This window comes from Vidua macroura, chromosome 1 (genome assembly GCF_024509145.1).
Source record: "Vidua macroura isolate BioBank_ID:100142 chromosome 1, ASM2450914v1, whole genome shotgun sequence".
NCBI classification, from domain to species: Eukaryota; Metazoa; Chordata; class Aves; order Passeriformes; family Viduidae; genus Vidua; species Vidua macroura.
Window position 1 is genome coordinate 131,891,337 of NC_071571.1, and position 19,375 is coordinate 131,910,711.

General features: G+C 34.9%; 1 protein-coding gene across 2 annotated transcripts in view; it reads left to right on the forward strand.

The window, feature by feature from the left end:
- MTDH (metadherin) overlaps positions 1-17,856 on the forward strand; it is a 33,550-nt gene extending 15,694 nt beyond the window's left edge. The window contains exons 7-13 of one of the 2 annotated variants that reach the window (XM_053983289.1): positions 2,096-2,182; positions 3,972-4,070; positions 6,139-6,263; positions 6,820-6,939; positions 9,355-9,474; positions 13,280-13,436; positions 15,008-17,856. In XM_053983289.1, the coding sequence (XP_053839264.1) occupies positions 2,096-2,182; positions 3,972-4,070; positions 6,139-6,263; positions 6,820-6,939; positions 9,355-9,474; positions 13,280-13,436; positions 15,008-15,078 (779 nt within the window). In that variant the 3' untranslated portion in view covers positions 15,079-17,856. The remainder of the gene's footprint in view (positions 1-2,095; positions 2,183-3,971; positions 4,071-6,138; positions 6,264-6,819; positions 6,940-9,354; positions 9,475-13,279; positions 13,437-15,007) is intronic. The other variant, XM_053983298.1, reaches the window with a different exon arrangement.
- Positions 17,857-19,375: the final 1,519 nt, after the last annotated feature.

Consider the following 19,375-nt stretch of genomic DNA (forward strand, 5'->3'; position numbering starts at 1 on the left):
CTTATTAGTAAATGCTGTAACATGGCCCTTCCCACTGTTCAGTCTAAGTATCCTCATCTCTTCTGGAAAGCAGTGTTCCTTTGTAGTCAGCAGTGTTACTTCAGACTTGTCAAGTCTTAACCCCAACCAGCACCAAGCTCCATCCAGCCACATACTCACTGTCCCACCAGCAGGGGAGACAACTGGAAGGAGAAAAGATGGAAAACTCAAGGGTTGACATAAGGACAGTTTAATGGGGAAAGCAAAACCAGTTCATGCAAACAAAGCAAGGAAATAATTCTCTATTTCCCATGGGCTGATGGGTGTTCAGCCATCTCCAGGAGAGCAGGGCTTCATCACGTGTAACGGTGACTTTTGAAGACAAACACCATAACTCCAAATGTCCTTCCCTTCCTCCTTCTTCTCGTGACTTTATATACTGATCATGATGCCACATGGTAGGGAATGTTCCTTTGACCAGTTGGGGTCACCTGTCTGGGCTGTGTCTCTTCCAACTACTTGTTGGGAAGACAAGCTCCTGCCACCTTGATGCCAGCAATACAAAAACGGGAAAAGGCCTTGACTCTGTGTGAGCACTGCTCAGCAACATCCCTGTATTACCAACTCTGTTTTCAGCACAAATCCAAAACACAGCCCTACCCCAGCCATATCTGCAGAAGTCTAGACCTTATTTTACTTCTCTGTCATATTTTGAAATGAAGTTCCTGAGGCTAGATCTGATATACCCTTGGAAGCTTTACCATTGCCAAGTAGAAGTGAAGGGCTTTTTTCATGTTTTGGCTTGATGTGTTCTCCTGTGTATTCTAATAAGGCAGTTTGTAGTGGCTGACCAGTTTTTTGTTGGTTTTGTTACTGAGAATGCATCATGTCCACCAAGCTGATTTGCTTCTGGTAAAATGAATAATTTTTTTGGATGAAGGAGAACAGTGAAAGTTTTAAATGATGACTTGACTAGTGCTTTCAACACTGTCTCACAGTGTTGTTGTATCCAAACTAGAACAGGTGAAAAACTGGTCAGCAAGGTAATGGTCAGGAAGTCCTACTCTTCCTGGAGACTGGTGACAAGGGGACTATCACAGGGCTGTACTTAAAATTGTCCTGTTTATCGTCTTTAAAAGTGACCTGGAGGAGGCAACCATGTCATTCACATCCAGTTTCCAGATTACATCAGACTTAAATGTGGGGGCAGGAATCAGTTGAAACAGTCCAGGTCAGGGATCCCATCCAGAAGGACGTAAACCTGATAGGAGCAATGGGCCAGGAAGAACCCGAGGAAGTTCAGTGAGAACAAATGTCAAGTGCTGAATCTGGGTTGGAAACAACCCTGGCTGGATATTGACTGCCTGGATTGCAGTTTTGTGGATAAGGGGTCTTGGTGGGGGGCACCAAGTTGGACATGAGCCAACTGTAGATCCTAGTAGCAAAGGACAGCAGCAGTATGCTGGGATGCATTAACACAGGAGTCAATAAATTGGAGGTTAGTGGCTGTCTACTTTTTGGACAACATCTGGAATACCTGTCCAGTTTTTAGCCCCTTCTCCCCCAATTAAGTAAATGTAATTCTAAATAAAAACCACTAGTAGTTTTTACTGGCTCTTTCTGCTTATTTTCTGCCTTACATATAACAGTCTAGTATGTCTTCATTTTTAAGCAGTATCTCCTATTCATCAAAAATTGTTCTGAATTTTATTCCGTTCTTTAACATACATACATACATATATATATATATATAAAATATATACTCCAAGCTGTGTTCCATCTATGTGTACTTTTCAAAACTTAATGATTGCAGTAATGGGAGGAATAATAGTATGAGGTTCAAAAAAAATTGACTTCTCTTTTTTGATAAGTTTATACATAGAAAAGGCTGTAAAGGGAAGATGGTCTTGGAAAACTTGAAAATTATTTCAAGCTGTGTGTTCATAAAGTCACATCTCTATCAGCATTTATTAATGTCCTCAGTTATGTAAAATGTCATCATGGCTGGACTAGCCAGTGTTTTTCTGATCCAATTCATAATTAAATAGCTAAATTTTCAACATTGCCAGCAGTGTGTGATGCTCTTTTTATTTTTTTTCCTCCCCTTCCCCCACAGCTGCTTGGAATGTGGATGCAAGGATTAATACCTCTGAACAGAATTCTACTTCTTTCTCCTCATTTGGATTAACTCCTGGAGTTTCTGGTATGTGTGCCTTTCCAAAGACTTTTCCACTCTTTTCTACTCCACCAGGTGGAATAGAGTTTGCCAAGTGATACTAATATGCATGTTCTCATTTTTCTTTGAAAATAGTACTGCAAAGAGGCAGAAGACACTTAAAAAGCTATTTTCCTATGCTGAAATTATGTCATAAAGTAACTGTATTAAGTTGATAATCAAAAGCTAGATCAATCACAGAATATTAGTAAGAAGGTTGGAACTAGAGGGGTTTGAAACATGGTGATCTTTCTATGTTATAACCCAAAACATTCTGTGATTCTGTGATTTCTTATTTTGCCACCTTGTTTGCATGTTAAGTCTACATAATGGGCATTAGAGGTTGCTCAGCATTGCAATGTCTCAAGTTAGAGATCTGAAGATTTCTTTCTAGGAAAGCCCATTTACCCCAGTCTTGTGGAGGATTTGTTATTTGATGATTGAGTTTTTCCCCATCAAGGAACTAAATCACTACTTTGAAAATATGTTCCATAGGCAGGATTTCAAGTCTTCAGTCTTTTCTCCATATGATAAATGGAAATGCTGAAGCTCTGGGGTTTTCTTTTTTGAAGGGTTGTGTGCTATAGAGTACAAACCTGTCTTCATAATAAATCTTGTGTGTTAAACAACTCACATGAGTCCTACAGTGATTTATTATGCAATAAAGGGATCATATGTCAGGTTTTCTGCTCTTGCTTGCTTACACCATGAGCTTTTTCTTTTCGGAAGTAGCTGGCCAAGTACTTACGCACTTAGGCTACATTTGCTTGTATTGCAATTTACAGGCTTTTAACTTTTGAACTTAGGCTCAGTGTCCAGCGTATTACTTGTACAGAGAGTTTTAATTTTAAAAAAACTCCTAAACAGCCACCTGAATCCAAGTTCAGTCTCTAAGCTAAAACTTAAGACAGTTTATTAAATAAAGTAGGATGGCACCCTGAGCTAAGATTCTGCTGCAATATCACCATTTCAACTTCGAGAGAAATATGAAAAAGTGAAGTATATTAGTTTTCTTTTATGCACCTTAGCCAACAATGTTGTAATGCAAAGTGGCCACAAAAGAAATGAGAACATGTCCATATTTCTGTCATCTGAGGTATCTTTTGCAGAGGTGTATGTAAAATAGAGACGCACATTCTATTCAAACTGAATTTCAGAAGTTTTATCATACTGTAAAATACTAATTTATTTAATTCTTACAATTAGTTTTTGTTTTACTTTTTTATGAAATTGGTTTTTTTTGTTTATTTTTCTGAAAACAGTTATGTTAGATATGTAGCACCTTCTGTTATCATGACTGGTATTGGCCTTAATGTTGTTCATCCTGCTGCTTTTATGTTCTTGAAACCTTTGCTTTAAATGAGAAGTGGATTCTTAGTAATGTATAATTTGCTTGATCCAAATGTAATTAATGAGGTTTCTTTCTGGTGATGTTTTCTTTTAAGCTTTTCCCTGTAAGATATCTTAGGAAAACAGGGTAACAGTTTTATTAACCATAACATTTCTTCTTGTTTTTCACTTTGAGAAGACTGCTTTTACTCACCCCTCTTATCTCTTTTTGAGTTATTTTCATGACTTTATTTTCAGCTTCCTTGTTTTCTGAATATACCTTATGCACAAGACCCTACTAGTTCTCCTGTCTTCTGCAGTCCTTGAAATCTGACTTTTTCCTTTGAGCCTTTTGTCTTCCTTTCATACTTTGATTGGACTTCCTTCCCCAAGAAAACTTCAGGAAGCTTGCTAACTTATAAGTACAATTTTATTTATTTCCTTTCAGGTTCCAACAGTGAATCAGTTCCTCAGGCTGGTACTTCTGATTTTCAGTGGGATTTAAGTCATGCTCAACCCCCTGTTGATGACGAATGGTCTGGGTTAAGTATGTTCCTCTAAAATGTTCATTAACAAAATGTTAGTTACTGTTAAAGTGTAGTTATTTATATTAGCTACCCTTATTAGACAGTGGTGGGTATCTGAGGAGAAACCTGAAATACTTGAATTCTGTAAGCTAATAGACAGTTTGAAGGAATTAGAAGTATTTTAATAAATTCTGATTTAAAAATGGTTAATTTTAGGAAAAATACTTGGATATTCAAACTCAGAAGTGAGAGAGCTCATGCATTTTTTAAGGTAGAAAAATCTTTGTAATGAAACAGTCTTGCTGCTAGTGATGAGAAAAATCTACTGCAAGTCTGCAAAATATGTATTTAGTAGATAGAATTTGAGTCAGTTTGTTTTTACATGTTTGCACCTTACTGAAAAGGCAACATCAGACTCTTGTATTTAATCTTGTATTTAATCTAACTTGGTTTCTCATTTAGCAAACATTAGGAAGTTCTTACATATATAGGAAGTATATACAGGATAGAAATAACTGAAATTACTTGGGAGTTGTAGTAAAGTTAGTGTTTACTCCCCACTTTCTCCTCCCTGTTTATGAAAAAGCATAGTGCATCTCATTAGGCATTGACCTGAAGAATTGTTCCAAAAGTTGACAGAAGCAGCCTTGCATGTTACCTTCTCTCTAAGAACAACTATTGCAGTTAAATGACTGGAAAAGTGGAATAGATTGATGAGTCCTTGACTCCACCACTGTTGGCATGATTACTCTGTTGCCACATAATTTGGAAACTTACATTTTGTGTTTTATCTAGTTTAAGGATAAGGAAAGCACATTTCAGTTAATCATTTGAAAGTCATCCGTTTTACATTTATCAAAAGCATAATTGATTCACGTATCTGAGCATAGAATATTTATGGCTTAAGCTTCTGTTAATAGAATTTTGTCATAGTTGTCAACTAAGAGTACACTAACAGAAGTGGGCAAATGCAAGTTTAGGCCAAAGTGATACACAGATATATCCTGCTGCTTTATCAGGATAAGAAAACTAACTGTATGTACAAATATTACTAGTTTTTATTATTACTAAGAATGGAATTTTTTTCTTAAGCAACTACTGAGATGGCAGTAGGTAAACTAAAAAGTGTTGATTAATGTTTTTCAAATCAGTAAATTTTAGCATCTGAAGTAGGTGTCATTAAGATAATATTTTTATTAGGAAAGTTTCTAACTATTCTAAATGTTCTAACTAATCTTAAGATCTCAATGTATTTTTGGCTTCATAATGTTTGCCAATAAATATAATTGGATTTATTACTGCTTTTTTTTTTACTTTATTTTCAGTTGTTTAAATTGAGTGCCACCATAGTTGGTAGACCAAATTTGCCTGTTCTTCAATTTGATATAGGCTGGGGGGGGGAGAAATATTTGTGATGTTAATATAAATGTGAAATAAAAATGCAATCTTTTACAATGTGTTCTGTTTTAAAATCGGCTTGCTGCAACTTGCTACTAAACAGACAGTCTAATGCTTCTTCCCTTCTGATATTTTGATTTTATGCAACTGACCCTTTAAACCTATCATTCCATCATAAATTAATAATAGCAAAATAGAGTATGGACTTAATAGTCTTAGGAAAAAAAGATTATTAAAAATGGCAAAATTATAAGATGACTTGAATGAGTAAGGTTTACAGTTTCAGATATCACTTGTAAAGGAATCTTACTAAGGCAAGATTGATCAGTGTTATAGTTCATCCTAATTTTTTCACCAGCTAGAAGGAAAATACAGAGAATAGCTTAAGATAGATAACAACTCTTAAATTTGTTCCTCTTCACATAGTTTAGAAAAATGTCTTGAAGCAGCTGCATCTAGCTAGCTGCTGCTGTGATTAGGCTCTGTAAAATCACTGTCATACTCATTACTTTAAAAAGTCCTCCACTTATCAATAAAGTCTTTACCATTTTTTCAGAAAGACAGGGAATTGCTATTTATATCTTGATATCAAGTGGATATATGTGTAGAGTTTTTCTTCATTTTTAAACTGGAAATGAGCACCTGTAGAGTAAGGCAATATTACTGAAAAAAACCTTTTAATCTTTGTAGATGGACTTTCTTCAACTGATCCAAGCTCTGATTGGAATGCGCCAGCAGAAGAGTGGGGAAACTGGGTAGATGAAGAAAAAGTTGCTTCTGTTCCTCAGCGTGAAGAGAGATCTGATACTCAGAAGGTAAAAGATGGTATTTTCTTCTTAGCTCCAGGACTTTGGCCTTAGCACTGCCATTTCTTAAAGTAACTTAAAGGGTAGTGCTAAAGGTAATCTCTCATCACAGTTGCCCTGATAAGAGTAGCACGACTGTGTTTTCTCTGTACACAGAGAAGGAAAACACTGAACGTTACTGAGAAGAGAGAAATCAGTTAGCTCCATCTTAAACCTTTCTGTCTTGCCATAATTATAAGGACTACAATATCAGTATAGACTGGGAGAGTTTAGATCTGTTTTTATAAATACTTCTTGCCAATATTTAATTCACACTATGGAAAACAGCATTTCCATGCTACTAGTGCCTGGTGGTCTGTTGCCTTTTCTATTCCCAAATCTTCTACCTGTATTATCAGATAGCATGTAAAGAACGTGGTCTTTCTAGAATGAACTGAATAGATAAGACTGTGTTCATTTCCACTTGGATATGCAATTCCTTATAGCTATTGATTTATGTTTTGTCTATACAAGGTATGTTTCATTGTAATTTTAAATGCTAAATACCTTCTGTTCCCATCTGAAGATTTCAGATAATGAAAGAGAAAAAGCAGAGCAAATTCTTCAGAGTTCTACAAGTGGCAAATCCAAGAAAAAGAAGAAGAAAAAGAAGAAGCAGGGTGAAGAAGCCAGCTCTCCTGCACAGGTAATATCTTAATGGTTTAAAAGGCAATGGCAAGGAATTCACAAAACTGCCTTACCTTTGGCTATCAGCATCTTGAACAAAAATTATTTTTGGGAAATGAATTTCTTTATGGAATTGGATTCTGTACAATTGTTTCTCAAGAGTTAAAGTAATTCTTATTTTACTAGTATTTCCTTAATTTGTTGTAATCATAAGTTGAACGTCAGATAATTTGTAGTTTTGCTGAATTTATGAAAAGCACAAAATAGATGGAAAGTATTTATCCTGAATTACTTATTTTCTGTCAAATCTGTATTCTGTACTATAGGGATGCTTCCAGGTAGAATTGTCCTCTGCATGGGAAGCCTTTCCTCATGTCCTTTGAAAGACAGCTGCTTTGGTGAATACAGCTAGTTAGGAGAATTAAAGAAATTGAAGTTTTCTCTTAAGCTGTCTTCAAGTACAATTGTGTGAGAATATAATGGTTTTCTGAAGTACTGTTTTAATCTGATTTATGTGAAATGGTAAGTGCCAGTGCTTCAAGCTCAGTTGGTGGAGCTATTCCATGAGTCAGATTTCAATGAGGGAAAGAATATTTTCAAACTGAGGATGGTTGGAGTTTTTTGTGTTACTTAAATAGCTTTTGAAGAATTGCATTAAAGCAGATATGTAAAAATAGCAAAAGCAGATTGCACTTCACATGGCAATTGAATCATGTTTGAATAGATGAAACAAGTACTTTCCTAAAGGGAGAAAGCTTTTAATAGCTAATGATCAGAATGCATCCTGCTTGTGTTTATTGTGACAGCCATTCATAGTTTACATTCTTTACAGTTACAGAATGACCAATGTTCAGTGGAATCTGACTAGATTAGATTGAATTAGAGAGGGAAAGCAAAAACTTCAGTCACACTTGCTTTGGATTTGCTTTTAGGGTTATCATTCAGTTGTTAGGGTTATTATCCAGTTTCTTTAAAGTTGTAAGACATTAAATTGCTGTTACAGGAAATTTTATTTTCAAGTTGTCTGTGTGGAGGTGGAGCTTCTGTTGGTTTCCCTTGTTTCTTTTGAGGCAAATTCAGTTTGGGGGCACTAGGGCTGCAGCTTTTTTTTTTTAAATGAAATCTGTTCTGGTCTCTGCTATGACTCTAAGTCAAGATTACTAAGTTATGATTAACAGGTATTTGTGAGTGTCCTACATAGGTATTTGTGAGTGTCCTACATGAATCTTTAGGTCAGTGAGGGCGTTCTGAACTTTTTCACATGGCTTGTGAGCTGTCTTTTAAATTATATATGTCAGGTAGAGTCCTACTTTCTATATTAATGTAATCAGATTTTTTATTCTACTCATTGTTCTCCAACCATTCCAATTTTGTTACTTTTTCTTTCTATGAAGTCATCAGTTTACAGATAAGAACTTACCTGTATTAAATTTTTGTGTAGAATTGGGAGTTTTGCTTGATAGGAGCAGACTGAACTGCTCACAGAAGCTACCCTTGTCATAACAGTTTAGTAATTTAATTTGCCAGTCCTACTTCAAACTCATTTAAAATTTGTATACTTATCCTTTGAAAATGGAAAACGTTCATTTAAACTTCTTCATCTTTCTCATTGATTATACTTAAATGTTCACACTCGTTTCTTGACTTCAGTGTTAGTTAAGGCAGTAGAAGCCAGCTGAAGAGCTTGGAGTAAGCCAATATGTATTCCTTCCTGGCGGGAATCAGACTTAGGCTGTGACTGCATTTTCTAAGGAAATAAGTGAGGGAACAGTGTTTCCAGTTTAAACTCAGAGACATCTTCACGACCACAGGATTCTTCTAGTGCCACTAACAAGTGTAACTACTCTAATTCCACATTTAAAATGAAAGCTTTCCACTTTAGATTGTCTGAGGAGTAAAGGTTGAGAGTCTCGGATACTTTGGATATATTTTCAGTTTCTGTACTGACGGTTACTTTACAAGCATTATGGTAAACTAAACTGGGTTGCAAAAATATTAAAGTGTAATAAGGATAGGAAACTATACAGCTTGCATTTAAAACTTGTAACAAAGCACAGAACCAAGAGCAGTCAAGTGTCGTGATACTTTTGCAAAGTGTGTAGAGTAAATTCATTTTAATTTCACATTCTTACAATTTAACAGAAGTGTGAAGTGCAGTTCATTCTGAGATTTGGATTTTTGTTAGTATGCATGAAGCATCCTGCTTTCTGGGCTTTATTGGATTCTATGGGTATTTCTTTTTTATGTTGTTCTATACATTTTGAGTGTTAGCATAGGCTGGTATCAGCCCACTACTTCAATTATTCTTTTTGATAGATTTTCTGAGTTATAGAAGCTGATTATGGCAACAAAACTCATTCACAGGGGAGAAGAGTCAGAACTTGACTGCAAACACAGGCTCTTCTTTTTTCCCCTCCCACTCCCCTTTTTGTAGGATGCTGAAGAACTGGATAGAGAAGCTGGAGAGCAATTTCAGGCGGATACCTCAAAAGTTCAAGCACAGCAGGAAAGAGCTTTTTCTTTGAAGACCATAAGTACTAGTGAACCAGCTAAGGTAGGGATGCAAAATTTGATTTATGTTACAACTTGATTTGGAAGTGCTCAAGTCATTTGACACATTAATTTATGTAGATAAGGTTACAGTAGGAATACTGTTTCAGGCTGTATGTTTATGAATATAAAGGAAATTGAACAGTTGAATTTTAGGTAGAGGTCAGTTATGAGTTTTAAAAAGTATGTCTACTCTGTAAAGCAGTATCTTCCAACTCAGTAGTTACTTTCTTTACTGGCAAGTTACTTTGTTGTTTTAATATTCAGGCAATGGTTTAAAACTTGGAAATGTAGAAACCTAAGAACTAATAGGTCTGAGAACAAGACTCGTGGCATATTCTACTGTTTCGTTGCAACAGAATGAAGTGTTACTTACTAATTTAATATCTTCTGACTTAAATGCAGTCTAAAATTTATTTTTGATAGCTGTACTGAGCTTAATGGCTGAATAAGAGAAGATTTTATTTGAACCAATTCACAAACTATTTGCTTCAGCTCACAGTTGAAACATATTCTAGACAATACAAATTCTCTTCTAATTTTTCTCCAAACAGCAGTACTTTCTTAGGTACTGCTATCCTTCGAAACATCACATTCTAGGAAGGTGTAAAATACTTAATATTTCTAGGCTTCGATTTTTGTTTTTTATTTCCATAGAGCATGAACAACACTAGTGACACAGCAATTCGGTACCAGTGAGTATAAGTCAGAATACTGAGATTTAATTTTTAATTGCTAAGCATTAGTTTCATAAAAATAATGAGGTCTTAAGAGTCAAATGAGAACATCAGAGTGAAATCTTTTACAAGGGGCTGCAAGTTACCAAATAAAAGGTGCAGAAGTACTTTTTTGGTTGAAAATGCCTTGAAAAGCACATTCAGACATACTTAAGGCTTATCAAAGTAGAGCTTTACTACAGTTATTTGCTACAACTGATCAGTTAGATCAGTTCAACTTTTAATCAACGTTGGCAACAGCTGCCTATTGTATCTAAATAGTGTATTGTTGGGGTTTGTGGTGGGGTTTTTTTTTTGAAGCTGTATTTGAAAAGAAATCTGCCTGTATATGCAAGTGGCTTTATTCCTGGAAGTGTGAATTTTTGTTGTATTTTAGAGGCTTTAGTTGAAAATGTGTAGACAGAAAACTTGGATTGTGACATTAAGGTGGCAGGTTTTTGACTTCTAGAAAAAGGCATAATAGTGCATCCTGGAAGATTACAGATTCTGCTGTTCAGAAATCTGAATTGATTTGAAAAATATCTGCATATTTTTTTCACAAGCTGTCAGCACTGCCAAAATACAAGCCCAGTTTCAGGAGATTTTGCTCACTGCTTTACTGTTTATAATCACACCCAATTTCCTAGGTGATTTGATGGCATCAGCATCTCATGTAGACCTACACTGCCCTGTTTTTGAGGGGCTTGAGGGCTTCTGTTACTCTTGAATCTTAAATTCAATCTGTTTCTATATGTGTCTATGTATAATTGTGTAAGTGGTAACTGTGAAACAAGACGTGTTCTGTATTAAACTTGGTGTGGGGGCAAAGGACAAATGAAATCATTACTAACATTCTCTGGACTTGATAAAGGACAACTTGTGAATTGTTGTACCTGACTGTCAGTCTTTTATCAAGTCTCCTTGACATCAGGTTTGGCTGCATTGTAATTTCACACACACACAGATGTCTTCCAATATTGTTTGACTTGGTTGTTGTAAAAAGTTTTAGAAACAGACTGTGACTGATGTGTGAAATGGATGACTTGAGTTTCCAAGGTAGGTAGTTTAGTCTTAAGCAAATGCCCCAAAACATGAGAATGAAATATAGGGAAAAATAAACTGAGTACAAAGAAGTTGTTCTTTAGTATATCCTCATAAACATCAGAAACAGCTGATGTTTCACATCACAGTATCTGGTGATGGTATTTCCCCTATGCTATACATTGGGCTGCATTGAAACCTTCTGCCTTTTATCAACAAGCACAAGTTTTAAATGAAGAGAGATACTTGGAAAAAAGAAGTAGCAGTTTGACGAGTCACTCCTTCATTATTGAATCATAGAATTATGCACATAACTATTTATATTATCTAATAGGCTTTATTTGTTGTTTCAGGCCTTCTTTCTGAATTAGCAGAGAATATCCTAGCAAAGAATAGTATCCATTTTTTAATGTCTTCATCACTACCCACTTTCCTCTATCCAAAATTCAGACAGAAGTATATGGAAAAATTTCCAGATAGTGTTGTATGTATTTGTATCACTACATTTGCAGTAATACTGCACGCTGTAACACTCAAGCTGCAACATGTTTCTTAGTCAACCTGAGACAGCTGAGCTATTAAAATCTTAATTGAGTTGCTTTACCTGCTGGTCAAGTGTGACTGTCCTAACAAAACTATGATACCAAACCTGAATTGATTACCTTGCACTAGAAGCTTTATGTCCTCCTTTGTTTTAAAAATCACAGTTTAAGTTCATTTATTTATGTAACTGATGATTGCTAACTATTAGACAACATTAGAATTGGCTAAGCTTGGAATTCCTGTAGCGTGGGAGTTCATTTTATCAGCATGATTGATGTATAAAAAATTTTGAGATTACTAATTTTTCAGTAGATTAAGAGAAATGCTGCAATTATGGATATTAAAAAGCTTGTTTCAGTTGATGTGTAAGAGCACAGCAAACTATTCATGGAAGGTTAGAGAACTGCTATCCTTTAAATTAATGTGTTGGGGTTTTTCAATTAAAGCAGTTTAACTTCTTGCTTAGATATGATTATATGATTAAAAATAAATTATTTAAAAATAATTATATTATTAAAAAAGAAATTTGTATCTTTTTGCTCTCTTAAATGTTCTGATTGAATTTGTGAGATGCTTACATTATAGTGATGGAAGCAGTAAAAACTGGTGATGTAGGATCTGTACATCTGCATCCAAGGATGTAGACTTCAGTATTTGTTTTTCATAGTTCCAGGTCTTGGCTATTGTGACACAACTACAGCTATGATTTCTTAATAACATCTTAAAGTTTGAGGTTTATTACTTGGTGAGATGCTGTGTTCTAATACATTCTTTTTTGAAGCCTTTAGTCATTTGGTGACTTAGTGTGGGATCTTACGTTTTTTATGTTCTGACTTTCCTATTGGAATGTCAAACTTTTTTCCTGTTTTGCTGTAGTTTAATTACAATAAGTGCTACACACTAGAGTATAGTTATATTTTCTCAGTAGTGGGAACCTTCAAAATCAACTAGATAATTGAAAAATACTACAAGTACCTTTTACTTGGCAGTTATTTCTGCAGTAAGTTCCACTGAAATACTTGCTGGTTGCTTTTGCCAGTATTTGTTATTTTATAAGCATACAGAGTGTTTTGAGTGGTTTATAGGAATGACTGGAGATGCAATTTGTTTTGGGTTTGAGTTACCTGTTTGGTCCTATTTAACTTGCCTGCTTACCTTGCAACCAAGTGCATATGTGTCGCTATTTCACATCTCTGTTGAATATTCTAGAATCCTTTTAGAGTCTTGGTGATTTATAGATTGGTCTCCCTTTCTTTGCATGTGCTGTATTTTAAGAATTAGTGTCGTTTATCTTTGCTTGTATGCAATTAAAAATGTTGGCACTAGATGGCAGTCATAGTATTAACAGCCTCAATTTAAAATTTTTAAGGATTTTAATACTGGCTTCATTTTTCAATGCCATCTTCTCAGTAGCTGCTAAGTATACTGCCAAAATAACACCACTTAAGAGTGTTTGCTTTTGTATTACTTAAAAATTTTTGGAAACTCTTATTTTTGTTTCTCAAATAGTCTGAGGAGGCTCCTTCACATGCTGTTTCTACTGAGCCATCTGTAATTGTATCAGAGAGCAATTCTGACAAGATCGCTTCCCAAGTGCCACAGATGCTGCAAGAGACAGATGTTTCTAGTCCCAATATTAAGCAAAACAGTGTGCCTCCTCCACAGAGTAAGTATCTCTCAGTGCAGTTTATTTGTCTGAAGTTAGGATGTACTTTTTCTATGGAGTGTAGTCAGAATGCTTTGCCCTGGGATTTGAGTTTAAAGTGCCATATGAGATCATTGTGACTTATTTATACATCTTGCCATATTTTTTACTTCATTAAAGTTAACACCACCTTGATATTTTTGTTTTCATTGTAATGAAAAACTGGCTTCATATGCTTGGATGACTGAAAATGTCTGTTGGGCTTGTCCAGTCCTTAAGAGACATTTGGATGTACTCATCACCACTGGGACTGGAGCTCGGTGCTGTGACTAAGGAGTTCTGCCAACATTGTTTCAAACGGCTGCTTGCAAGCCTTCAGTGGAGAACAGATGGTTCCTGACAATGCAGTTGACAGAATATTTAGCTACCAGAAATTCGGGAAAAAATACAAATAATTGTCTTTTGATTTCTCAATTTAGCTCATTAGCATATTTTCCCATACGCATCCATGTAATCATAGAGGGAAACAGTTGCTTATTTGGGAGTAGAAAGGTATTAGGTGGAGTTATTTTTGTAGTCTAACAGCACATAAATCTGGCTAAATTGCTGCAGGTATATTGTTTTTTGAAAATATGCTGTGCTCAGAAACGTCAAATGTACCCTCTGTTGTACTTGACAAAAGTGTTCGTACTCAAAAGCATTTGCAGTACTCACACAGTAAAACCGGAAATTTAGAAGGGAAGTGAGGATGTGAAAGGTATTGCTTGAAAAAAAAATGCTTTGATTCAGATTCTTAAATAAAATTAATAAATACTGACAATCCATAATAAGTTCCTGGCTAAGTGTTGAAGTACTAAATGAATTTTTAATGACTGCAGAAGAAACATGATGACTTTATAATTACAAAATCTCATTCAGCTGCATTAATTGGTTTCTTGGCTTTGAACACATGAAACAATGGCATATTTCAAGTTGATGCATCAACTTAGAACTTTTTGTCCTGGTTCTAAAATATGAAATCTTTTGTGATTGATTCATGTCTCAGAAATTGAGAGAACATCTCTTAGGTTCAGTATGTACAATACTTAACGTTTTTTACCACTTTTGGCAGCCAGGATGTTTTAAGGCAGTCTGTTTTATTAAGAACGTAGTGCTTCTGTATTGGATTGTGGATTCCATGTGACCACATCTTTACATAGTTCAATACTTTTAAAAACTACTCATATGTAGTGGTTAAGAGCAGTGTAATCTGGTAAAAGTGAGCATTTAATGTCAATTGTGTACATGTACATTATTTCTAGGCTAGAAAATAACAATTATTCTACTGTAAATAATACATTTGCAAAATTAATTACTTTGGACGTTTATCACTCTAAGTATTTGTGGGGTAAAAAAGTAGGATGAAATTGGCAAGCATTGTTTTAGATGCATTTCAAACGAAATTACTTTCATTTGAAGCAGGTGAATAAAACTTCTAGTTGATTGATCTGAATCACTTTGTAATAATACAGTGTGTGTTATCCAGGATTTTAAAAGCCAATTCTGTGTAAATGTTCTCAGTCCTAACACTATAATAATGTTTTGTTTTCTAGCAAAGTCTGAAGAAAGCTGGGAATCTCCCAAACAAGTTAAAAAGAAGAAAAAAGCAAGAAGGGAAACGTGAACTTCCTAAGATGGACATGTGTTGCTGAATATTGTCATGAAGATTATGCTGTTTATGCAATAATTTGTGAACATGTACAGAATTTTATATAAATTTGAAACAATTTTTAAAAACAGAACTGCTGTGAACACAAACATCTTTAAAAAGGAATCAAATGAAAGTAACTTTATGATATAGCAAACAGAACATGCTACATTTGAAAGACATTCTGAAGAGTCTGTTTTTCCAACTTTTGGAGAGAGATCTTAATTTAAAAAAAAAAACTGGTTTTACAACACAGTGCCCTGTTTACAACAGATTATACTCTCATCTACAGCTGCGGATAAAAGATTAATTTTAAGGAAGGGTTTTCTGTAAAAATAATTGTCTGTACAATAATGGGTGTTTCTTGCCTCTCTTATGAGTGACGCATTAGAAGCACAGAATGTCAACCATTTGAATTTGTTTCATGCCTAAATCAAAGTGCTTTGATTCAATACATAATCTGCCATATCTTTACAGTAAGTTGGTTAGCAAGTCTGCTAGCTATCGCAGGAATCACAAGTGCAAATCATTAACCATTTGTACAGTCAGACCTTCATGGTTTATTATATGAAGTTAACACAATAAAACTGCTTTGGGTTAAAAGTTTGAGAATGTGATTTGAAACTTGAGTATGGTTCATGAAGTTATTTTTTATAATGTCTATTACCTTACTTGAATTATTGAAGATAACAGTATATTTTTAAGAATGCAGTAATGTGCATAAAATTGGTTTTCTTTTTCATTCCCTACAGTTCTTGGTTGATTCAGGATCCCATTTAAAAACTATTCTTTCAACTTCTAATCTCATGAAATGAACTGAAATCAAACTTTCCCTTCTCCTAACACTTGATGACTTACCATACCCAATTCTGTTGTCTATATTATTAAAATGCTGAAGAAATCAAAGTGAATTTTTCACTCACAAATTACCTGGATTTCAGAGATCTGTTGGAGAACTGGAGTAGCTTCAGACAGCTTTAATTGACATTGTCAAAAACAGTTATCAGGAACACATTTTTTTACTGCCTTAACCTGTAGTACGTAGAATGTGTTTAGACTTCTGGACAGGAGTTAGTGTTTTTATATTAAAAAGAAATAAAAAAATTAAGTGAAGCAGTTGTAAAATAAAGACCATTTCCCGCTTGAAACTGTTAATTAAAATGGCATTGAAGATGTGTTGTCATTTTCAGGCACTGTAATGAGGTGGTATTAAACTGGAGATGTGTTTGTGTGTGTAAGGTACATGCTCAGCCATGTACACTGTAAATAGCCTTTACAAAAATTGGTTTGCTAAGGATGGTATTTAACATCACCTGGTAAGTTCAGTTAAAGAGTCAGGATCCTTTTCAAATTATTGACTTCTGGTTTAGTGGCACAAACAGAATTGTTAACAGCTGTAACATGTGGTACTGATCAACAATCTTGCACTCTTACTGTACTCAACTGCAGTTTGACAGTATTGCAAGGCAAGAGCAGATAATGCAGCAAGCTGGGTTTAATTGTACTGAAAATGCACCTGCTAATAGAGAGCTTTCTGAATAAATGGATATTAACTTGCACAGGTATTAACTCCTGTATGTCAGGAACATGACACTCTAAATTGATCTCTTAAAATAAATTGAGCATATTGATGGTATTGATTTATTTACTGGGAGGGAGTAATGTTTAAGAGTGATACTTGTCATGATTCATGTGAAATAAATTTAGAACTGAAGTACACCTTTTTAAGGAGTATCTTATGGTAAACATGAAAAATAGGATATTATGAAATCATGCAGAGTCCTTTGCATGTAAATAATATTATAATTTTATTTGACTTCATAGTAAAGGTTAAATAATACCCTTTGAATTCAGGTTTTTAATGTATGTCTGAAATCTGTTTCCAATATGTATGTTATGCTCTTTTATAGAAAATACAAAGATTTCATGTAATGAAAGAGACTGCCCCCAAGGACTTTCACTGCATAAATTCTTTTTTTTTTCCTCTTGAAAATAAAATCAGTGATATTTCTGGGTTAGTCAAATAGCTTGTCATTCTGGAAAAAGAAACAAACTAGCTAAAACATTGGAACCCTGCTAACTAACTGCTACTGCTAAGCAGGGTCATATAAATACATAGCCTTCCTTTCAAAATGTTGTTACCTATTTAGCAGCACCTCTTACTGTTTTCTTAATATGCAGTTTCAATGTCTTAGAAAACAAAACTTGCTTTATTTGACATTCATTGAAGAGGTAGTAACTCTATATCATATTGTCTATAAATAGAAACTTGGTTATCTATGTACTGTCATGTTTCTATGATTCAAGCAGTGGTTAGTCTTAATGATACACTGAATCCAGACGTTGGTACTTGGATAGAGCAAAAAACCCACCATTTTAAAGAAACTTAATATTTTTTTTCCTTTTTTCTTTTTTTTTTCTGTTGTTGTCGAATGCATGGAATGGTTTCATAAATCCAATATGTTGTTTTTTTCTAAATACTCTGGAATTATTTGTATGTGTAATTTAAACTTGTGATGATGTGTAATTGGGTAGCCATGGCATATTTTTATTTCCTTTGTGGGGAGGGGAAGGTGTACAGAATTCATATGTGCTTGTTACAAAGGTAACTTTGCATTGGTTTGGAGGGGTTGAAAACTGTATTTCTGATGCCCTTTCAGAAGTCTAAAGGAAAAAAGTGCAAGTGAAGAGCACTACTTTAATATTTACTAAGAAAGAATGTACATATTAAAAGCATTTCAAAATTTATAGAAATACTCCTGGTACTGTTGTGTTGTAACTGAATTGTATCTCATTTGAAACTGCCCTATTAATAGTTCCTAGCCATGGGATTATCCTGTGAATAAGGCTTTTGGAAAGTGCAGACATCAGAGTACATTGTTTAAGCAAACTTTCATCTATTAGTTGCTGTGCCTTTAACTCAACTAGATTGCTAGTCATGATTTCAGTTGTTTAAAATTGCAGGTCCCTCACGGACACTTGTACCTCTGAGTCTCCTCCTAGTGACCACTGAGTAAAAATCAGCAGTTCTGGTTTTTCAGGCCAATACTAAAAGATTTCTTCATTTTTCTGCTGTAACTGGGAAAGAGACAAAGCCTGAAAATTTTAATTGCTTCTTAAAGTACTCTGCTAAAAACATTTTATTGTTAAAATTCTGAGTGAATTACTTCATTTAAGAATAAGGAGCATCAACCAAATGAATGTGGGGGAGAAGGAGCAGAAAGGGCTGCATGACTGATAGTTCTTAACTTGAAAGTAATGTGGCAACACAATGGATTTTGCTCACTGCAGGACTAACAGAACTGCTGTTAGTTTGGATGGTTGTTGGGAGCAAGGTGGGATGATTTCTGTTTCTTCATGGGTGGGAGATGGGAATTATTGTTGATTGTGTTCTGTATCATATTATTAATGATTCATGGGTTGTTACTGTTGAAACTTAGTTGCATTACAAAAATTGTCTGATTTCCATAGTGGGTCCTTCAGTTGAAAAAACTGTTGAACTTCTGCTCTCTTCATTTCTGGCTATTTGTACCAAGCTGAAGGTTTCTGGTTCCCTGAAAATTGCTTTTTTAACTGAAACTGTGATGTCTTTAATATTGGTGTATCCTGAAAAGTGTATTTAAAACTCTTAACGTGAAACTCATGGTTTCAGGAATTCATACAATACTCTTTAAAAAAACATGTTTAGGAACATCTGCAACTGTAAAGCACATTTGATGTCTTATTTATAGCATTAAGTGATCCCTTAACTTGGCTTAGGATTTTTAATTCAGTCCATGGTAGAGGGTAAGTCATAGATCACTCAGAACCGGATTGCCACAATGAACTCAAAACTGACTAGGTATGAGATGGTTCCCTGTTTTCTCACAAATAGGAAGTCCTGTATTAACAGTATTTCCACTTAGCTCTTCAATAGACTCTGACTTCAAGTGATTCCTTATTTCAAATACCTGGTGAAGTATAAACCAAATGTGTTGTTACTGAGGTGGGTTTTTTCAGAGGCTGTTCTGACGAAGGCTGCCAGAGTTTGTTTTTCATGGCTGCTCTTTCCTTGGCCAATCTTACCTATGTAGCTAACAAATAAAGTAATGCCTTGAGCTATGTCTGCAAACAAAGCTCCAGACGAGAGAGAATTCCTTTATGATGTGATTCTGTAACTTGGACTTTCTCTCAGACAGCCAGGCTTTAATGTGTCTTTTTAAGAGGCTTGGGACCTGGGAGACCAGTGCCTTCCTGAGCCAGTTAGCCAAAAGAGTAGGAGCTGTATCAACTG